The 17,489-nt window shown below is 39.1% G+C and overlaps 1 protein-coding gene and 1 long non-coding RNA gene across 3 annotated transcripts; one reads left to right on the top strand and one right to left on the bottom strand.

Moving 5' to 3' along the window:
• The first annotated feature begins 1,947 nt into the window (after positions 1–1,947).
• Positions 1,948–4,794, top strand: LOC143855233 (uncharacterized). Its single transcript, XR_013237744.1, has 4 exons — positions 1,948–2,076; positions 3,096–3,546; positions 3,673–3,780; positions 4,665–4,794. It is a non-coding gene; the product is annotated as an uncharacterized LOC143855233 (long non-coding RNA).
• Positions 4,795–10,107: 5,313 nt separating this feature from the next.
• Positions 10,108–11,875, bottom strand: LOC143854826 (uncharacterized). 2 transcript variants are annotated; one of them, XM_077364933.1, is made up of 4 exons: positions 11,623–11,875; positions 11,331–11,436; positions 11,152–11,254; positions 10,108–10,364 (listed from the first exon to the last, which is right to left on the bottom strand). In XM_077364933.1, the coding sequence occupies exons 1-4, from the start codon at positions 11,680–11,682 to the stop codon at positions 10,361–10,363; spliced, it is 273 nt and encodes a 90-aa protein (XP_077221048.1). In that variant the 5' UTR covers positions 11,683–11,875; the 3' UTR covers positions 10,108–10,360. The 2 variants fall into 2 exon arrangements, with proteins under 2 accessions (XP_077221048.1, XP_077221047.1); XM_077364932.1 differs by having other exon boundaries at positions 11,177–11,254; positions 11,623–11,857.
• Positions 11,876–17,489: the final 5,614 nt, after the last annotated feature.

The raw sequence follows: 17,489 nt of genomic DNA, 5'->3' as shown, positions 1-17,489 counted from the left end.
AGAAATCAACCGAGATTAATCAAATCCCTAATTTCTACATGATATCAGAACCACTACCTCACGGCAAGTCTTGGGTTCAAAACCTAACAACTACTTGATATTAAAAATCCATGTCTACGTCCAACATAAAAGAGGTGCCACATGTGCCATATGTGTGGCCAACACAACTAAAAAAAGAGGGGTCACATATGGGGGGATGGGGGAGTATTGAAATATGAATGATTAAATAACACCAACTCTAACAGCTTAAGATTTTGAAGTAATTGAAACTGACCCATGATGACTTGTCCATTGAGACACTAGTACATAGTGACCTATTACCATGAGTATCGGTATCTTAAACCAAGCCAGGATGACTTTCCCATTGGGGCATTGGTTCACAGTGACTCATTTCTATGAAGATCGATCGGTATCTTAAACTGGTCCACGATGACCAACCCATCGAGGCTAGAGTCCCATCAAGCCTATTGAGGCTCTTCGCAGCTCATCTTCCAAGCAACATAGTCTTCATCAACAAGCAGTAACCATCATCTTCAGCAACATCAACAACATACACCAACCAAGATCTTCAGCAGACACAATGTGCATTATTGACTGATTTTTATTACTTTTTTAGGAATTCTATTGTAATCAAACGTATGTTCCAATCATCATACGATTTGATGGGGCATGTTAGAGAATATCAAATTCACAAAGATCTGACCCTTGATTGTAAGGGTGGTAGATTTGGTAGTTAGGTTAGAATTGGGGGTACGAATTTATCATCGCCCTTTTATTATCAAGAAGTGGTTGGGTTTGGAACCTCGGACCTCTGATACCATGTGAAAACAACCAATTAGTCCAAGAGCTTGAGATGATATTATTCAATCTTTCATACTTTAACAAGCTAATATTCCATGAAAAAGATTATTGCAAACATTACCTAAATATTTGGAGAGAGAGAGAGAGAGAGAGAGAGAGAGAGAGAGAGAGAGAGAGCATATACAAGAACATGTGCATGTGTACATAGAGACCACTGGGGAATTGCTAGGGACCATCGCAGAAAGGCAATTGCTAGGGACCACTAAATAAGATAGAATCTTGTTTTGCCATTTCAAAAAGAAAAAGAAAAAGATAGAATCTTGTTTTAATAAATGGACAACAACAACCAAAAAACTGCATTTAGTGTTGGGGAATGGACAAAAATAAAGAACGATCCAAGAAACTACAAAGAGAGAGAGAGATGTTCGCTTTGTTGATGGCACACTGGGCTTAAATACTGAGAAAACAACAGATGAAGCAAAGCAGAAAACTATTAGCAACAGTCCTTTCCCCATGAAAATCTGCCCTTCACCAACCTTAGCATCTGTTACAGTCTTAGTGTTTGAATATCTAAAGCTAGCTATACTCTCTGGTTTTATGAAATGAATCAAAATAACCAATGCCCTTTTCTCTTGCTCATTGAAAAGACCTGAACAACTCCACAAACACTTCTTTAATCATCTCAAACAAGAAATTCTATACAAAAACTAAACGGCAGTATAGTAATATATAAGTTAAAAAAAACAGGGATGTTTTGGTAATTTTCCTTGTACTTCAAACATTCTCAATATAAATTAGTTCCTCAGATATCAGCAATAGCATTCATCTTTTCCACCAAACAGAAAAACAGAAGAAATATACTTAGGCCTTGTTAATGTCTGCTCAACCCTATAAATCTCTCTTCCCACCATCATACATATCCAAAACCTTATTGGGTTATCTTTCAATTGAAGAAAATGTCTACATGGAACAACTTTATTGAACCCCAAGAGCAGCTTTGGTATGTTCAGTGCAGTTTATGAACAACCATTCTACTGGTAAATTTTTTGTCACTATCTCCTTCATCAATAAATCAAAACAGCTATTCAAGTTCTTGAATACATATTTCTTCACAAACTTTTTTTTGGGTATGAAATGCAGGTGAGTGTCCCATTTAGCAGATTACTTAAGATGGTTACTGTTAGATGTGGTCATTGTACCAGTCTCCTATCTGTTAGCATGATGAGGGCTTCATTTGTTCCTCTTAAATTTCTTGCATCCTTCAACAATGATGAGGTAATTAGTCATCTAGATATCTCAGAATTTCTGGCATTAGTTACCAGGATTTCTAGTCATGGACTATTGGACTGAGCATTTGGTTTACTATTTCTACTACTTCTTCCTGATTTTAGACTTCTATTTAGTAGTCAATGATTCCAGAGTTCATTAAAAGCATCCTTGGTTGTTATCGGGTCATTATTAAGCCTTACCATTACTGCTAGGTCATCTTCTACTTATGTTATATATTTATTATTTAATTTCTTTATATATTCATGAATTTTTCTATGTTGGGTTTGATCAGAGGACATAAACCTCCTGTCAACTTACATGATTTGAGCTTGTTTTTCTTCCAGAATTTCTTCTCGCTCTTAGGTTTGATCTAAAGAGTTTTTTTTTATTGGGTATAAATTAAGCAACTCTAGACTACTATTCTTTTGTGTTAGAAATAGTAGCAGCAGCATGAACATCTTCATTTAGAGCCTTTTTGGATATATTTTATCTTATTTGCAAATGAGATATTAAGGCCACTTTGAAAGCCATTAACTATATTATTTCAAAGTCTGTTATAACCAATATTATTCACTAGTAATCATATTTTACTTCCAAATCATTTGCATATAGAATTATCTGCAAATAATTTCTAGAGGCCTCCAAAGAGATCCTTAGGCCCCTTTAGGCAACCTAGAAATTTTTTTCATGGAATATTAGATTGCCAAGTGGTGAGAGATGGGGTAGGAAGAGTGGGAGAGGAAGAGAATTGAGAGGGCATGAGTGAGGAGATGAGGCCAAGTAGAGTTTTTTCATGGAATACCAGATTGCCAAGTAGAGCTTTTCCTTTCCCTTTTTTAAGCCACTTCTCATCCTCTTTTCAATCATGCCCTTTATATTCTCTCCCCCTCCCACCCTCCCACAACTTGATAAACTTATATTCCATGGAATTTTTTTTCATGGCAGCCAAACATGGTCTTAATAATTACAATTAGTTCTATTCCATGATGATCATGTTGAATAAAAAATAGCTTTTGTTCAAGCAGCAAATGAAAGAATAATTCAGTGACACAGCTCAAAAATCTTGCAATGGGAACACTTCTGAAGACTACGAGGAGACGGCCCCTCTGTTACCAACATCGTTAATAAACGTGAGTTTTTCAGTTCAAAAACTCAAAACAATGCCTTAGTTTAAAATTAAATTATACTTTGATAGCTTGCGTGAGATCTTATACGGCTCCATAGAAACGGAAACGAGCTTCTTCCGCTTATAATCGCTTCAAAAGGTAATAATCCTTATTTCCATTTGACCCCACTTCACATTATTAACAAATTCTCCTACTCAGATGCAATTCAATACAATTAAGATTAATCAATCTTAACCATGGTGATAAGAAAAAAGAATGGTAGAATTATTGAAGAGAAGAGATTCAGAGGCTCAAGTCTAGAGAACCCAACATGACTCACAAGGAAGCATTTAGCACAGCTGCTAAAAATGTAAGTTTTTCTTCAACTTGAATGAAGTCCTTTGATCACTTTTACAAGGTGGGGATAAGGAAATTGCTGTTTTGGGTGGAATATATACTTATTTTTCTTCTTGCTTGATTGACTGACTATTTGCAGTGGGCTCATTTTCCTCGAATTCAGTATGAAGGAGATGGAGAGAGCTGCAGTCAGGGAGAGGGAAGGTTAAAAGTAGGTGGAGATTTTTTATGAGATGAAGCTCACTGAGTAAGCTTCCATTTCCTATAAAATAGAAATGGAAAAACACCTTCAGAAAAATCAAACTGCCCTCCCCTTGTGAATTTTTTTGGGCTTTTTGCAAAAGAACTCTTCTACTGTGCTTTATTTGCAAAAACAGTCTTTCAGTTTGACAAATAGAGTCATCACCTTTGAGTGAATTTTGCAAATCTGGTGATTCCAATTTCTGACCAAAATCCCCATGTCGAATTTACTCATAAAAAGACCAAAATGTCCTTTTATGTGAAAAGGTCAAATTTAAAGACCAAAATACCCGTCATGCTCGACGATATGTATGTTTTGGTAGGGTGTCCCTCCCACCAACTCAAATCCATGCATCGGGTGGGGCCTCCACTATTGATTGATAGGTCCAATGATCCCACCCAAGCACATGCATATGGGTAGGGCCCACAGTTTTAGACAGCTTGTTTTGATGGGCTGAGGCCCATTATTTTGCACCTATGCATAGCATGGGCCAAGAATGCTAGCATATGTAGAAATGAGATTCCCACATCATGCCAAAACAAATCACTGAGCGTCGTAGGTATTTTGGTCTTTTTATAAGGTAATTTTCCTCTTTTCACATGTAAGGATATTTTGGTCTTTTTGTTAGTAAAACAAAAAAAAATCTACCATGGGTATTTTGTTAGTAAAAAAAAAAAAATCTACCATGGGTAAAAAAATATCCTATACGTGCATCTCATAGTACCATTGCCTTTACCTTATTGAGTAGCAAATGTCGTAGATTTCAAATTTCTGAAATCGAGTGTTTAGTTTAGGGTTGTAGAACTTAATTTTGGGCTGTCTTTATCAATTATGTCTCTTCAGGGTTTTTGACATTGAGATGGGTGCTTGGTGTTTTTTGTATTGTTCAGGTCGAAATACAAAGACTAAGGTTTTCGTGAAAGGAAGGCCTCGAGGCATTCCTTAATGTGCAAAGACACCATTTGAGAGAATTATTAATTGAAAAAATGTGTGTTGGAGACATTGGTTACACAAACGCGGTTGGTTTTCTTCATTTTCTACTTTCAATTATAATTTCTTCTCGATTGGCAAACACTAGATCTAGGACATTTTTGGCCAAAACTGTTGATATCTAACTCCAGATCTTGACCAGACCCATGAAAACCTTGATGGAATGGCAGGCACTATAAACAGCCCACACTAGGAGGCTTCATCACACATCCTTGCCCACAACAGGGTATTACCTTCTACGTATCATCTTAACAACAACATAGCATGTTGCTAAGTTTAATTAAAGGCCTTTGCTAGGCCAGTAAAATGGGAAACATTCTAACACCTTTATCCTTTTCATCTCCAATTCCTTAGCAATTTTCTAGTAGAATATCTGAAACCATTTCAAAAAAAATAAAATATAGATGATCTAAAAGCGAGGGTACAAGAAGAAACAAATTCTCTGTCTATTTGTAGGCATTCTTTGTACCATATTTGTTAAGCTCGTTATGCAATGATATGTTGAATAGAATTGGGTATGTGGAGGAAAAGTAATAATTGAATGAGAAAAAAGATCTCCGATTGGATATTACTTCTGAAGAGTGGAAGAAAACAAAAGGCCAAATGCAATGAGTAGTACATGATACTAAAATGAAAGAGAACTATTTATTCAAAAGAAAGAAAGAAAGAATCAATAGAATTAATAGGTGCTCACATCCTACTGTTTTCACCCAGTTCCAGCTCAGCTCAGGACATCTATAAGAATGCCTGCCCATAAACTTATCAGCAAAAAAAAAACTAATACATAAGTTTTGCATAACAAATCACCTTCTTTCTATTCTAATTTAACTTTCCACTAGTATAATCAACCACTCTAGTTGTAAATCCAGATGCTATTTAGATATCTCGTGGAGTTGTGAAAATCTAGTGCGCAGTACTCTGTCTCCATAGAGTAGAACAAGCAACAGTTAGTGAAATCACTGCGATCCATATTGCGATGCGTCGGAAAATATATCTTGTTCTCCATTCCTCTTAGCATTGCAGAAAGAGATTGTCCAAGGCTGACAAATAGCGTTTGGCTTCTCAAGTCTTTTATTGTTACTCACTGCATCTTATGACGGTCCAATTCAAAAACATGAATTGAACGTTTGTGATGGTCTGTGAACACTGATAACAGCTCTCCATTGGACTCCACCATATAGTTCTGAGCCTTAGTGGCCTTGGCTTTAAGTCCTTTAGGCTTCTCACGAACAGTCCAAGTATCTTTGCTAGGATAAAAAACACCCAACTTCCCATCATGACTCAAGCAATTGGAAAGCCCATCATAGTAAACAGGGTGGTTATGGCCAACAAGGAAAGGCAGATGATTGTGGTAATTTTTTTTGTCCAGTTTTTGTCACCATTACGATAAATGTAGATATGGACATAAGAATCATTAAAATTATGAATGCAGAAAACAATGAAATCTGGAGACATGGGCCGAGATGCGAACGAGAAGCCACGAGGCTTATAATGTGTAAAAATGTCATCATTGTTCTTCCAATCTGGGAGATCGACCTTTTCCTTTGTAAAGGAACAAGAAAAAGGAAAAATCATGGTGAGGGCGTCGAGCTAGTAGCAACCAGCCATCCTAGGAGAAATGTAATTTAGTATCCTTTAGGTGGGGGATGGCATAGTTATAAATCTTGTTATATGATGGATCGAAGAACTTGCATAGGCCATCTTGTTTGTGGTTGAACAAGAGCAGTGGTCTCCCAGATAAACGTACTAGAGGGTCGATCAATCTCCAACTCTTGGATACCTCACTGAAATGTATGTGATCTCTACTTAGAATTAAATGCGATCTGATCAACACTATAATGCCATCCTGAAGCTCTGACCAATTTCTCTCTTTCGCATCCGTCTTCTCCAGCTCGTTTCTGGTGGTGGTGGTGGTGGAGGTTCCTTGCTTAGTTTCCTTGATGTTCATTTCCTTCCACCGTGCTATCTCGCTCGTTGTCACGCTCATTGTTGCTGGACGGAACCTTCAACCATAACAAAGACAAGATTTTAAATTACATAGCAAGCAATAGAATTAAAGGAAAGCGAGCGAGCGCGCGCACACACATATATAATAATGATTATAATAATAATAATAAAGGGATTTGCTAGTGTCCATCGCAGAAGGCATGTCGCAGATGGTCTGTTGCATCTGACAGCAGCCACCTCGCGAATGAAGACAAAATCTTCTGAAAAGTGAGCCTTTGTGCTGTCAGATGCAACAGATCATCCGCAAAATGCCTTCTGCAATGGACGGTAGCAAATCCCAATGATAAAACTTGGTTTGCTCCAAGGTCATAAAAACCTTATAAATGTGATATTCTTTTAGCTATTAAATGCCTCGCATTTTGTTTAGGGCATTTACTGTAGAATTTTGTTGCAAAGTAGGAAATATTTTCTTCTTCCTCCAAATGGAATTTTCTAGGCCACTAAAGGAATTTCTTTAACCTCTTTTATAAAAAAATTCTACAAAATTTTGAAACTACCCTAGTGAGGGTGGCCCAGTGCACGAGGCTCCCGCCATTGCGGGGTCTGGGCAGGGCTACATGTACGCAGCCTTGCCCTTGCTTCTTTGAAGAGAGGCTGTTTTCGTGACTCAAACCCATGACCAGGGGCGGAGGCAGGAATTTACACTTGGGAGGTCAAACTAATTTACACTTGCCTGCATTGGTCATTAGGGGGTCCAAGGCCACTAAAATAGATAAGCATGCATGTAAAGCCCTGCACCAGTGGTGTAAGCATAAAACTTTCCATTGCAGCTGACAAGATGCTCAATAAGGCACCCTTGTCCAACATCATACTCATGCTAAGTCCATGTATTATCACCTGCCCGAAAAAATTGAAAGTTTGGACCATTCATGCTAGTAAAAACGATCACATAGTTGGGATCAGTTGGGGGCAAGGGAAGAAAGCACTTGAAACTACCTTCATCTGGTGGTTGTATAGGTATCTTTATGGTTTTCATGGAGATGGGCTCTAGAAGCAATAAAAGCTCTTTGTTGGAAAAATCCTCAATCACCAACCACCCATGAGAGGACCTCCATACATAATAATCCCTACACATCTGGGGTATTTTATTCACATCATATCTACCTTTTGATATGCTGAAGAATGTTCCGCGGGGAATCCCCAATCACCACCTCACGTTCCTGATATTTTCTCCGTCTCTTGATCTCTCTAAAACAAACAAAACTTGTCTCGGTAAAACCCTCTCCATCTCTCTATGTTCTTGTGAGAATTTTAAAAGATTAGCAAAAACTGCATAAAAATGCTAAGCATATGGAAAACGAGTGAGATCATCCTATGGAAATGATTTTTGGGGCACAACCTATTTACGTTGTGGCCCATCGAATGAGCGGTTTGATCATCCTATGATGGGGTGAATTTATCACCGCCCTTTCCCAAAATCACTTCGATCGGACAATCCTGACCAACCAATTGGTGGCTTTGCATGTGGGTGGGCCCCCTTTAGTTTACCTTATTCAGTAGCAAAAGCCCTAGATTTCAAATATCTGAAATGAGCGTTTTGGGCTGTAGAACTTAATTTTGGCCGTCTTAATCATTTATGTCTCTTCAGGGATTTTGACATTGAGATGGGTGCTTGGTGTTGTTTGTATTTTTCTGGTTTTCGTGAAAGGAAGGCCTCGTGGCATTCCCTAACGTGCAAAGACGCCATTTGAGTGAAGTGGGCTTTTGGCAATCACCAAAGGAGGGAAGTTGGTCCTCTTAGGTTTAGAGTTTTTTGCGTTGCCTGTTGTAGAGACACTTCACACTTTTGAGTAGTAGAGATGTATTCTCTGAGGTAGGAAATGCATGTTTTTTTTTTTATGTGAGAATGACAGAAAAGTAAATTTTCTCTTCTTTTTAAAGGGCTGTTTGGATAGAATCCAGGTTTTTAGTTTGAAAACAGTGTAAACGTGGGTTCATAATCAAGCAGCTGTATGCTGTCTTGGCAGCGTTTCTTGGATTTTAAGTGAGAAATTCAGGTTTTAAAAATCTCTCATGCATCCTGAGATTTCTAAAACCTGGAAATATGGGAGGATCTGCTACTCTCATGCTGTCGGAAAGAAGGACGAGAAGTAAAAAACGGGTCAAAAACGACAGCTGGTCCGTTTCTTCTCTTGTCTCCTAGCTACAATTTTAAAGAAATCCCGGATTCTAAAATCCGCATTTCAAAACAGCTTAACATGATTTAAAATAATCAGGACAAAGATCAAAAGCTCGTTCTATGGCTTTGGCTTTTTGTATTGGAGGTCATGAACATCTTGGAGTCCATTGTGACTCCATAGTTCAAGTCCACTCCTGCCCTTATGTTTCTCCCTCTCCCACCTTGTCTGCCTATCTCTTAATTTGGACCTACAAATATTCCATGGAATAATTTTTCAGGGTGGCCAAAGGTTAGAGTTGATCCTATAGCCATCGGCCGTCGATCAATGATTAGTAGTCCGTGGAGATGTAAGGTGGACCATAGGATCCCTTAATATGTTGATTAGAAGAAGACTATAACTTGTAAGACAACATGGGCCATGTTTGGCAACCTTGAAAAAATATTCCATGTAATATTGATGTGGCCACTTGTGAGGGGAAGGAGAAACTTAAGAGGGTGGGAGTGATGGGAGAATGAAAAGCTCCTAAAAATAAGGAAAATAAGAAAAACCAATTTTGATTATTTTTTTCATTATTTTTTCCACCCTCCTCGCTCATTTCCTCTCTAGCCTCGCTTTCTTCCACCCTCCCTAGTCCTCTCTCACCACTTGATAAGCTAATATTCCATGGAAAAAATTTCACGGTAGCCAAACATGGCCAAACGGTGGAAAAATTTCTTATCAGTTGAACGGAAACGCTGAAAATTTTCTTAGAGATGAAAGCGGGAATACGATACGGGCCTATTCGCATCCAATTGAGTTCACCAACTCTACTGAGGCAGAGATTAGCCCGGTCTACTATGGAATTAAACTGATTGACCAAGAGCTCTTAAACTAAGTCATAGTAAAGGGTGAATGTGACAAGATGGTAATGGAAGTGAGTCTCATCCATGGCGGTTTGCACTGTGGATTGACGAGATCTCGGATCAATTGGTGGGATCCTCCATTTCATTTCAACATCTAAGAAGATCAGCTAATAGTGAGGCCGATAGCCTAGCTCGGAAGAAGGTTTCAAGGGCGGAGTTGGAAAGTTTTGATGTTCCTCCGCCTTGATTGATTTTGGCTTATTGTATGCTTGTCTTGGTTTCTTTCTATAGTTCAATCTTCCCGATCTTTGGGGTTCTCCCTATGTTTCATTTTTCTATTAATTAAATTCTTCATCATTCAAAAAAAAAAAAAATAGCAAAACATATAGCTGTGGCTTTTATATTCTTAGTAGAATGCCAGATGGAAGATAGACAAGACCTTGAAAAAAAACGAAAATTCACCCCAAAGAATATACATATGATCTCTAAAATGTAATTTCCACCCAATTTCAAGTTTTCATTACCATTTTTTTGAGATGGGTTTATTTTATTTTATATTTCTAATTTTGGTAGTCATTTCACTTCCATGCTTTCCTTCTTCTGAACCTTGGCACCCTTTGAACTGGATTATCTGAAAAACAACAACCAAACCCATATTCAATAACCATATTAACATTCATTAATTAGCTCAAAATGCTAATATCTTTTTTTAATTAGGATTTTTGTGAATTTTCACTCTTTAAAGCCATGTTTGGCAACTATGAAATGTTTTTCATGAAATATTAGCTTACCAAGTATTGAGAGAGGGGTAGGGAGTGTAGGAGAGGGAAAGAATGAGAGGGCATGAGTGAGAAGATGATGGTAAAGGGCAAAAAATAAAGGAAAATAAAACTCTATTTTGAATGGAGTTTTTCTTTCCCTATTTTCAGCCACTTCTCACCCTCTCCTCACTCTTTCCATCTTAATTCTTTTCATCTCCACCCTTCTTGACCCTCTCTCACCACTTGATAAACCAATATTTCATGGGAAGAACTTCCATGGTTGCACAACATGGCCAAAGTGATTAAAGCTTAATGTCTCACCTTATGGAAAGTTGGGTCTATGATGGCTAATACAAGTATTTAATTTGGTGCCTATCTTAGAGATCAAATATAACAACATATTCAAAACTAGCTAGGTGCTTTTGTGATAAGTTGGGGGGTCTTTTTTCAGGGTCTCTTTTCTTCAAATTTTCAAGAGCATTAGAAAAATAATGAGAGCATGCAAAGCGGAGATAGATTATAACAACTTCATACATACATGTGTTCAAAACTAGGTGGTTTTATATAAGTTTTGGTGTGGGTGTGGGTGGGTGGGTTTGGGGGGGGGGGGAGGAGTGCTCTTATTTTGCTCGAAATTTCAAGAACAATTAAAATTACTGAGAACATGCAAAGGCAGCTTTACTTCCAAGAGGCCTTGGGGATACAGCTTGGAAATAACTATGAAAGAATCCTCTATTCTCTTTGATTAACTCCTTCCACACTGCAAACCCCAAATGCACTAAAATCAGCGAGAGAGAGAGAGAGAGAGAGAGAGAGAGAGAGAGAGAGAGAGAGACCTGTAAGCGTGACAAGCGGCCGGATGCTAGCATGCTCTGCGAGCGCCTCAACACAGTCATCTCGGCTCATGCGAAGAATCAAGCACCTCTCTATCAGGTGTTGAACCTGTGTTTTCATGCACATACACAGATCAAACTTCTTATTCATCAAAGATGAAGTTCTTGAACATGTTACCAATTAAAAAAAAAAAATGGAGATCCTACATGGGTACTTTCTAAAATGCAAAATAAAAAAACATGAATGAGATTTTCCATGTATCTCTTTGTGGGTTTTCATAATTTTTGTGCTTACCATTCTAATGTAACTATGTGGGTGGCAATGCAAACAAGGATGATGGTGTTCATGAGACATTCTTTTTCTCTCTTTTTTCAAGTAGAAAATGGACAAAACTTAGAATAAGAAGAAGAGGAAGAAGAAAGAAAAACAGGTGGACAAGGAAGCAAAAGAGAGATATTTGATTTATGTAAGAAGAGGAGGGGAGGGTGGTTGTTATCCACAGATATCTATAGTGCAAGGCCAAAAGCGTATAGAAATCAAGGGAAGGATTTCTTGGAGATAAGAGAGGAGAGGGATCAGAGAGTGAAGAGTAAGTGTGCCTTCGTGGCTAACCCTAGAGCCACTGAAGCAGTTTCTCTACCATATTGGCTTCTGGGTCCCACTTCTTCAATGGCTTTTAATGGTTGATGGATCACTAATCATATGACATGTGGCACTACTATTGGTGGGTCACTTTTAGTCATTGGAAAATGGAAACAATAGTCTTACCCTTCACACTCATGGCACTTAGCGGTGTGTGCACGTGCCATGCTATTTGAACGTTTTTTGCATTTTTTTGTCCTCTTGTTGTTTCACGTTTTACACGATGATAAAGGATTAGTAATTTTTTAATATCTATGCCAAGTGGTATACATTCCCCGCACTTTCTTCCCGGGCTACCCCCTTCTAGAGTAGTGATGACTGCTCCTTCACACTGTAATGAGGTGACCCAAGGAAGAAAAGGGGGCAAATATATCATGGCTACTGATATTGGCACTACATAATTGCATTGACTAATCCTGTCTTTTATTATTTAAAGAGCTGTCAAAGGTTATATATTACAGTTCCCAAAAGGGAAATGATATTGACACAACCATGTTTTAATAATTGCACAAACTCAGCTTGTCTTTTCTTTCTTAATTGGCTTTTGAGAGCTTTTTGGGGACCATAATAACCCTTGACAGGTCTTTAAAAAATAGAAGACAGGACGAGTTAGCGCAAATATCAGAAACATGGTTTTGCTGATATCATCTCCCTTTCTAAAAAGCTCTCAGCCAATTAAAGAAGAAATGACAAGCTGAGTTGTGCAATTATTAAAACATAACAGTACCGATATCAATATAAATAGATTGACGTGATTTTGCCTACTACAACAAATTTCTCCCCAGCAAGTCGATCTGCCTCACTGTTCGCCGATCTTCTCACATGGAGAAATGTGATGGACATTTCCGCTACTTGATCCAAAATCTCTTCAACCCATTGTGCAAACCTCTAAGGATAAGCAAGTCCTCCGCTTAGCCATTTTATTATGTTAAGGGAGTCATATTCTAGGCTTACCCGATCACGGATATTAGTATCTAGCAGCCTTGTTCTTTGATGCACTGCTATGATCTCCACCTCATTGGAGTCTACAATTCCAATGGGCCCTGAAAACGCCCACCTCGTAACGCCCGCGTGGTCATGAAGGAGATCCTCTATTCCAACCCCGGGTATCCAAGGTTCGAACCATCAAAGTTCAACTTGAAGATTCATATGAGGAGGGTCCCAAACCTGTGCTACAGTCATGCTGTGTTCCTTGCTAAAACAAATCTCTAACCAACCGCTCAATAAGTCATGCGCTGAGACAAAACTAAAGTTGGGAAAGGCCCTGGAACCATGAGATGATGAGTGCTATCACCTTGATGAAGAGGAAGGGGATTTTACAAAACCTCTAAACACCCTTGCATCCCGCTGTTTCCAAAGCACTCACACCCTTGTAATTCCTTGTGAAACAACCAGTTACTCCGAAAGCTTAAGATGTTGGAGATGACGCTATTTAATCTTTTATATTAACATTCCCCCTCACGTGGCCCCCTTTTGGGCTTGGCCTACACGTGGCACATGTGGCCCCTCTTTTGGGTTTGTCCATTGCATGTGGATTTTTGCTACCCAGGAGGTTTGAACTCGAGATCTTTGGCTCTAATACAATGTAAAATAACCGGTTACTCCAAAAGCTTATGCTGTTCGAGATGGCGTTATTTAATCTTTTATACTTTAACATTCCTCTCAATATTACTGAATCATCTCTCTTCTCATCCAAAAAACCCCATACCCGTCACAACATATAATACAACATAATTGATTGAATTCAAAGAAACAAATGCTTGAGCTTTTCACTGAGAAGAAGAGAGAGGGGAGAGCGGAAATGGAAACCATGTTAGAATCAATCACCAGGTTTGTACATTTTTTCACGGGTTCAGTTGGAAAGGATTTTCATGTCAGGATTTTCAGCCATAAAAAAGGGGAAAGGGGGGAAGAGGGTTACCTGTTACCGATTTAAGAATTTTCATCCTATTTAATCTGGACCGCTGAATATCTCGGTAGATTCAACAACAATTTTTTGTTGGGCTACTGTTGCTTCTGGAAGATCAGTGTGACGAGCTCCGCCATGTCACACGAGGTGGTCGTGTCTTCAAACCTGCAGAACTCAGAGCAGAAAATCCTGCTGAAGTTGTAAGAGCTGCAGAGAATCTGAAACAGAAGCAGACTGTGGATGAAGAGGAAGAAAATTTGTTGAAACAACTGAAGAAGACACAAGCTAACGTGTCCATCTGGGGTTTACTAATGGCATCACCGAAACACAGACAGGTTGTGCTTCGAGAATTAAATGCCTCTCAAGTATCAGTTGAAATTACCCCCGATGAGTTGGTCAATCTCGTGGCAATGGCCAGGGTTTCTAGAACATTGTCATTTACTGATGAGGATCTGCCTCAAGAAGGAAGAGATCACACAAGACCTCTCCGTATCACCATACTGTGCAACAAGAAGAGGGTCCCCGAGGTATTAGTGGATAATGGGTCAGCTTTAAATGTATGTCCTTTAAGCACCGCCACTACCCTGGGATTCGGGCCAGCCGATTTTATCCCGTCGGAACAGGGGATATTGGCATATGACGGAACCAGAAGAGATGTCATCGGGACACTCGCCACAGAAGTCGAAATAGGAGGTGAAACTTTCGAGATAGAGTTTCAGGTTCTTGACATCAAAACATCTTTCTTTCTCCTGCTTGGCCGGCCGTGGCTTCATAAAGTTGGAGTCGTTCCTTCCACACTTCATCAAAAATTGAAATTCGTCCGAAACAATCAGGTGATCACAGTGCGAGGCGACCCTGAACCGGAAATTGGTCAAATAACATCTGAATTGATCACTGAAAAATTAATAGATGTTAGTTTAACCGGCTTTTCTTTAGAAGTCTCTACTATTTCCTTTGGGGAAGCAATGAATGAAGAAATAATGTTCCTCTCAAGGGGATGCTAATGATTTCTATTAGCATCCTCATCTTTGTGCATCATTTGGTTTTGGGAGAACATCCTACTCGGCTTGGCATCATACCCCTTACCCTTATGGGTATTGGGTCGCACATTTGTTGCACCCTAGGGCTAGGTAGCTGTCCGGCCCGGCTGGATGTTTTATCTTTGCTAAATATGCACAAGGTCTTCCCTTATTACTTGTGAGTTTTATCTTAGCTTGATAGTCTCACTAGCACCCTTCTTTATCTCTTTTTCTTTTAGGAGACAGGCTTTGTCTCATTAGCACCTCCTTCTTAGAATCCTATTTTCAGAGTCAGTCCTTAGCCTAGGAATCTGTCCTTAGCTAGAGAGTCTGTTTTTCTTTCAGGAGTCAGTCCTATCATCATAGGGGTTAGGATTTTATCCAACCTCTCATCAAATCTTGTGTTTTTCTATCCGCTCTTGTAAGGTATAGGATGCTGTCCAACCCTTGCAGAGTCGTTATTCTGTTCATTTCCCTCCGCAAAGCATAGGATGCTGTCCAACCTTTGTGGGATATCGGGAGTCTGTCCTCCCCTTATGATGATAGGATTTATTCCCCTCGAGTCAAAAACACTTAAAAACATCAAAAACATTCCAAAAACCAAAAACCTTAAAAATCTTGAGTCTTTCAGAGTAGTTAGGAAAATCAATTCCGAACTACGTTGGCTTGATCCTCTTCCACGAGGTACGTAGTGCAGCTTGGGATCCACATCCCAAGTCCAGCCAAACCTTTAAAAATAAGCATTTTAAATCTTTCAAAAATTACAAAAATCTTTCAAAATATTGTTTTCTTCGAAAAGATCTTCCTCTAGAGTTAAGAGCTTGTCCTAGTTAGAGAGTTTTTGAGTCAGGAGTGTGGACCCCGATCCGAGGACGGTGAGGGAACAAGTCCCTAACACCCTCTGGATCTCCACAACGTGTAGGAGAGCTCTGCCAAGGAACTCTCGAAACGGATGCCACCCTCACTGCATAGCATGAGTGGCGATACAAAAAGAAAGAGATACATCATGATCAGGAGCCAGGGCTCGAAACCGAGATATATCTAAAAATAACTCAGAGTCGCCATCCATGAATATGCCATGGAACCCTAAAATCAAATCCTCTGTTTGCAATGGATAACCAGAGATACAAAAGGTCCGTGCCTGGTTACGAATGGGGAAGGGGTTAGGCGCCCCCAATTCGCCCGAGTGCGAACACTTGGTCTCTTATGCCATTTATTATTAACTCCAAAGAAGTTTGGGTAAAAATCATATGAAATGGGAACAATCATCAGGAATCGTCTACCTAAGCATGCATTTCCTGATGATAATATAACAAGCGCATAAAATGAAATGAAAGATGTGTCACCTAAGCATAGCTAGGTTATGAGTGACATGCCTAATGGGTGTCTAAATTCTGATGTGCAAACACATGCAAGCTATAGCTAAAGGTACAGGATCAGTACAAGAAAGTAAGAAAACACATCAAAACATATAATAACCATACAACAAATCCTAAGACTCTAAATTATTAGCCCGAGCCCTCGGATGGTCTGGTATTCATCCAAAGAAGCCTACGTATCCCCGCCTCCACGAGAATCAAGGCAACGTAGTTCTTCGTACCTATTCTAAGCTAGGATGCCTAAGACACCTAGACCTCTATCCTAGACTCGATCTAAAAGACCGGACTAATTATTAAAGTTTATTGTACGATTATTTAAATTCCAGTGAATTGTAGATTTTAGGACTCCCTATATGTCCTAACTAAATGCAGGTTAGCCCTAAGCTAATGCAGGTGGTTCCTACAACCTATGTGTAACTAGGCTGTGTGCCCTAAGGAAAACAATAGGATTGCTAACGTATCCAAGACCTAGTCATCAGTCGGCGATGTGAATCGCCAACTAACCGGACGGAGGCACTCCTAGCTAGGACAAACCCCTAACTCTAAAACAAACACAAACAAGCACACAACAAATCAAAGACGAACGCCTAACTCTAAAACTCTCTATCTAGGACAAACTCCTAACTCTAGAGAAAGATTTTTGTTAAAAACAAGGTCTTAAAGTTGAAGGGTTAAAGCATTTTTATTTACAAAGTTTGGCTGGACTTGGGACATGGATCCCAAGCTGCACTACGTACCTCATGGGAGAGGATCAAGCCAACGTAGTTCGAAACGAACTCTCAAACTACGCTTCTAAAAGAAACACTCACACTTCAGATTTTTTAAGGTTTTTTATATTTTCAAATGTTTTGATGTTTTTTAAATTTCTAATATTTTTGAGTTTTCAAATTTCTAATGTTTTTTGGATTTTAAAGCTTTTCCAATGCTCTGAATCTTTAAATGTTTTCAATCTTAAAGGGAACACGCAAAAACAACCATAAACTAGGGCAAAGCCCTAAATCCAAAAGGGGAAATCCCGAATAAGCAACTAACGCCTCAAAGAGACGAACCACAACAAGAAAGATAGCGTCCCAAGAAGAGAGAAAACGATCCAAGATCCCAAGCAAGCAAAGCTCTAATAAGACTGAGTTAGTCTCTAATAAGAGCGACGTAATCAACAACTCTAAAGGAGAAACTCCGAACTAACAACACTAAAGGGGGGAAACAAATGAG

Source organism: Tasmannia lanceolata, unplaced genomic scaffold, assembly GCF_043159265.1.
Source record: "Tasmannia lanceolata isolate RefF3 unplaced genomic scaffold, GAP_Taslan_0.1 ptg000020l, whole genome shotgun sequence".
Classification (NCBI taxonomy): Eukaryota; Viridiplantae; Streptophyta; class Magnoliopsida; order Canellales; family Winteraceae; genus Tasmannia; species Tasmannia lanceolata.
The sequence above is the reverse complement of the archived record's forward strand: the minus strand, read 5'-3'. Positions and strand labels throughout refer to the sequence as shown.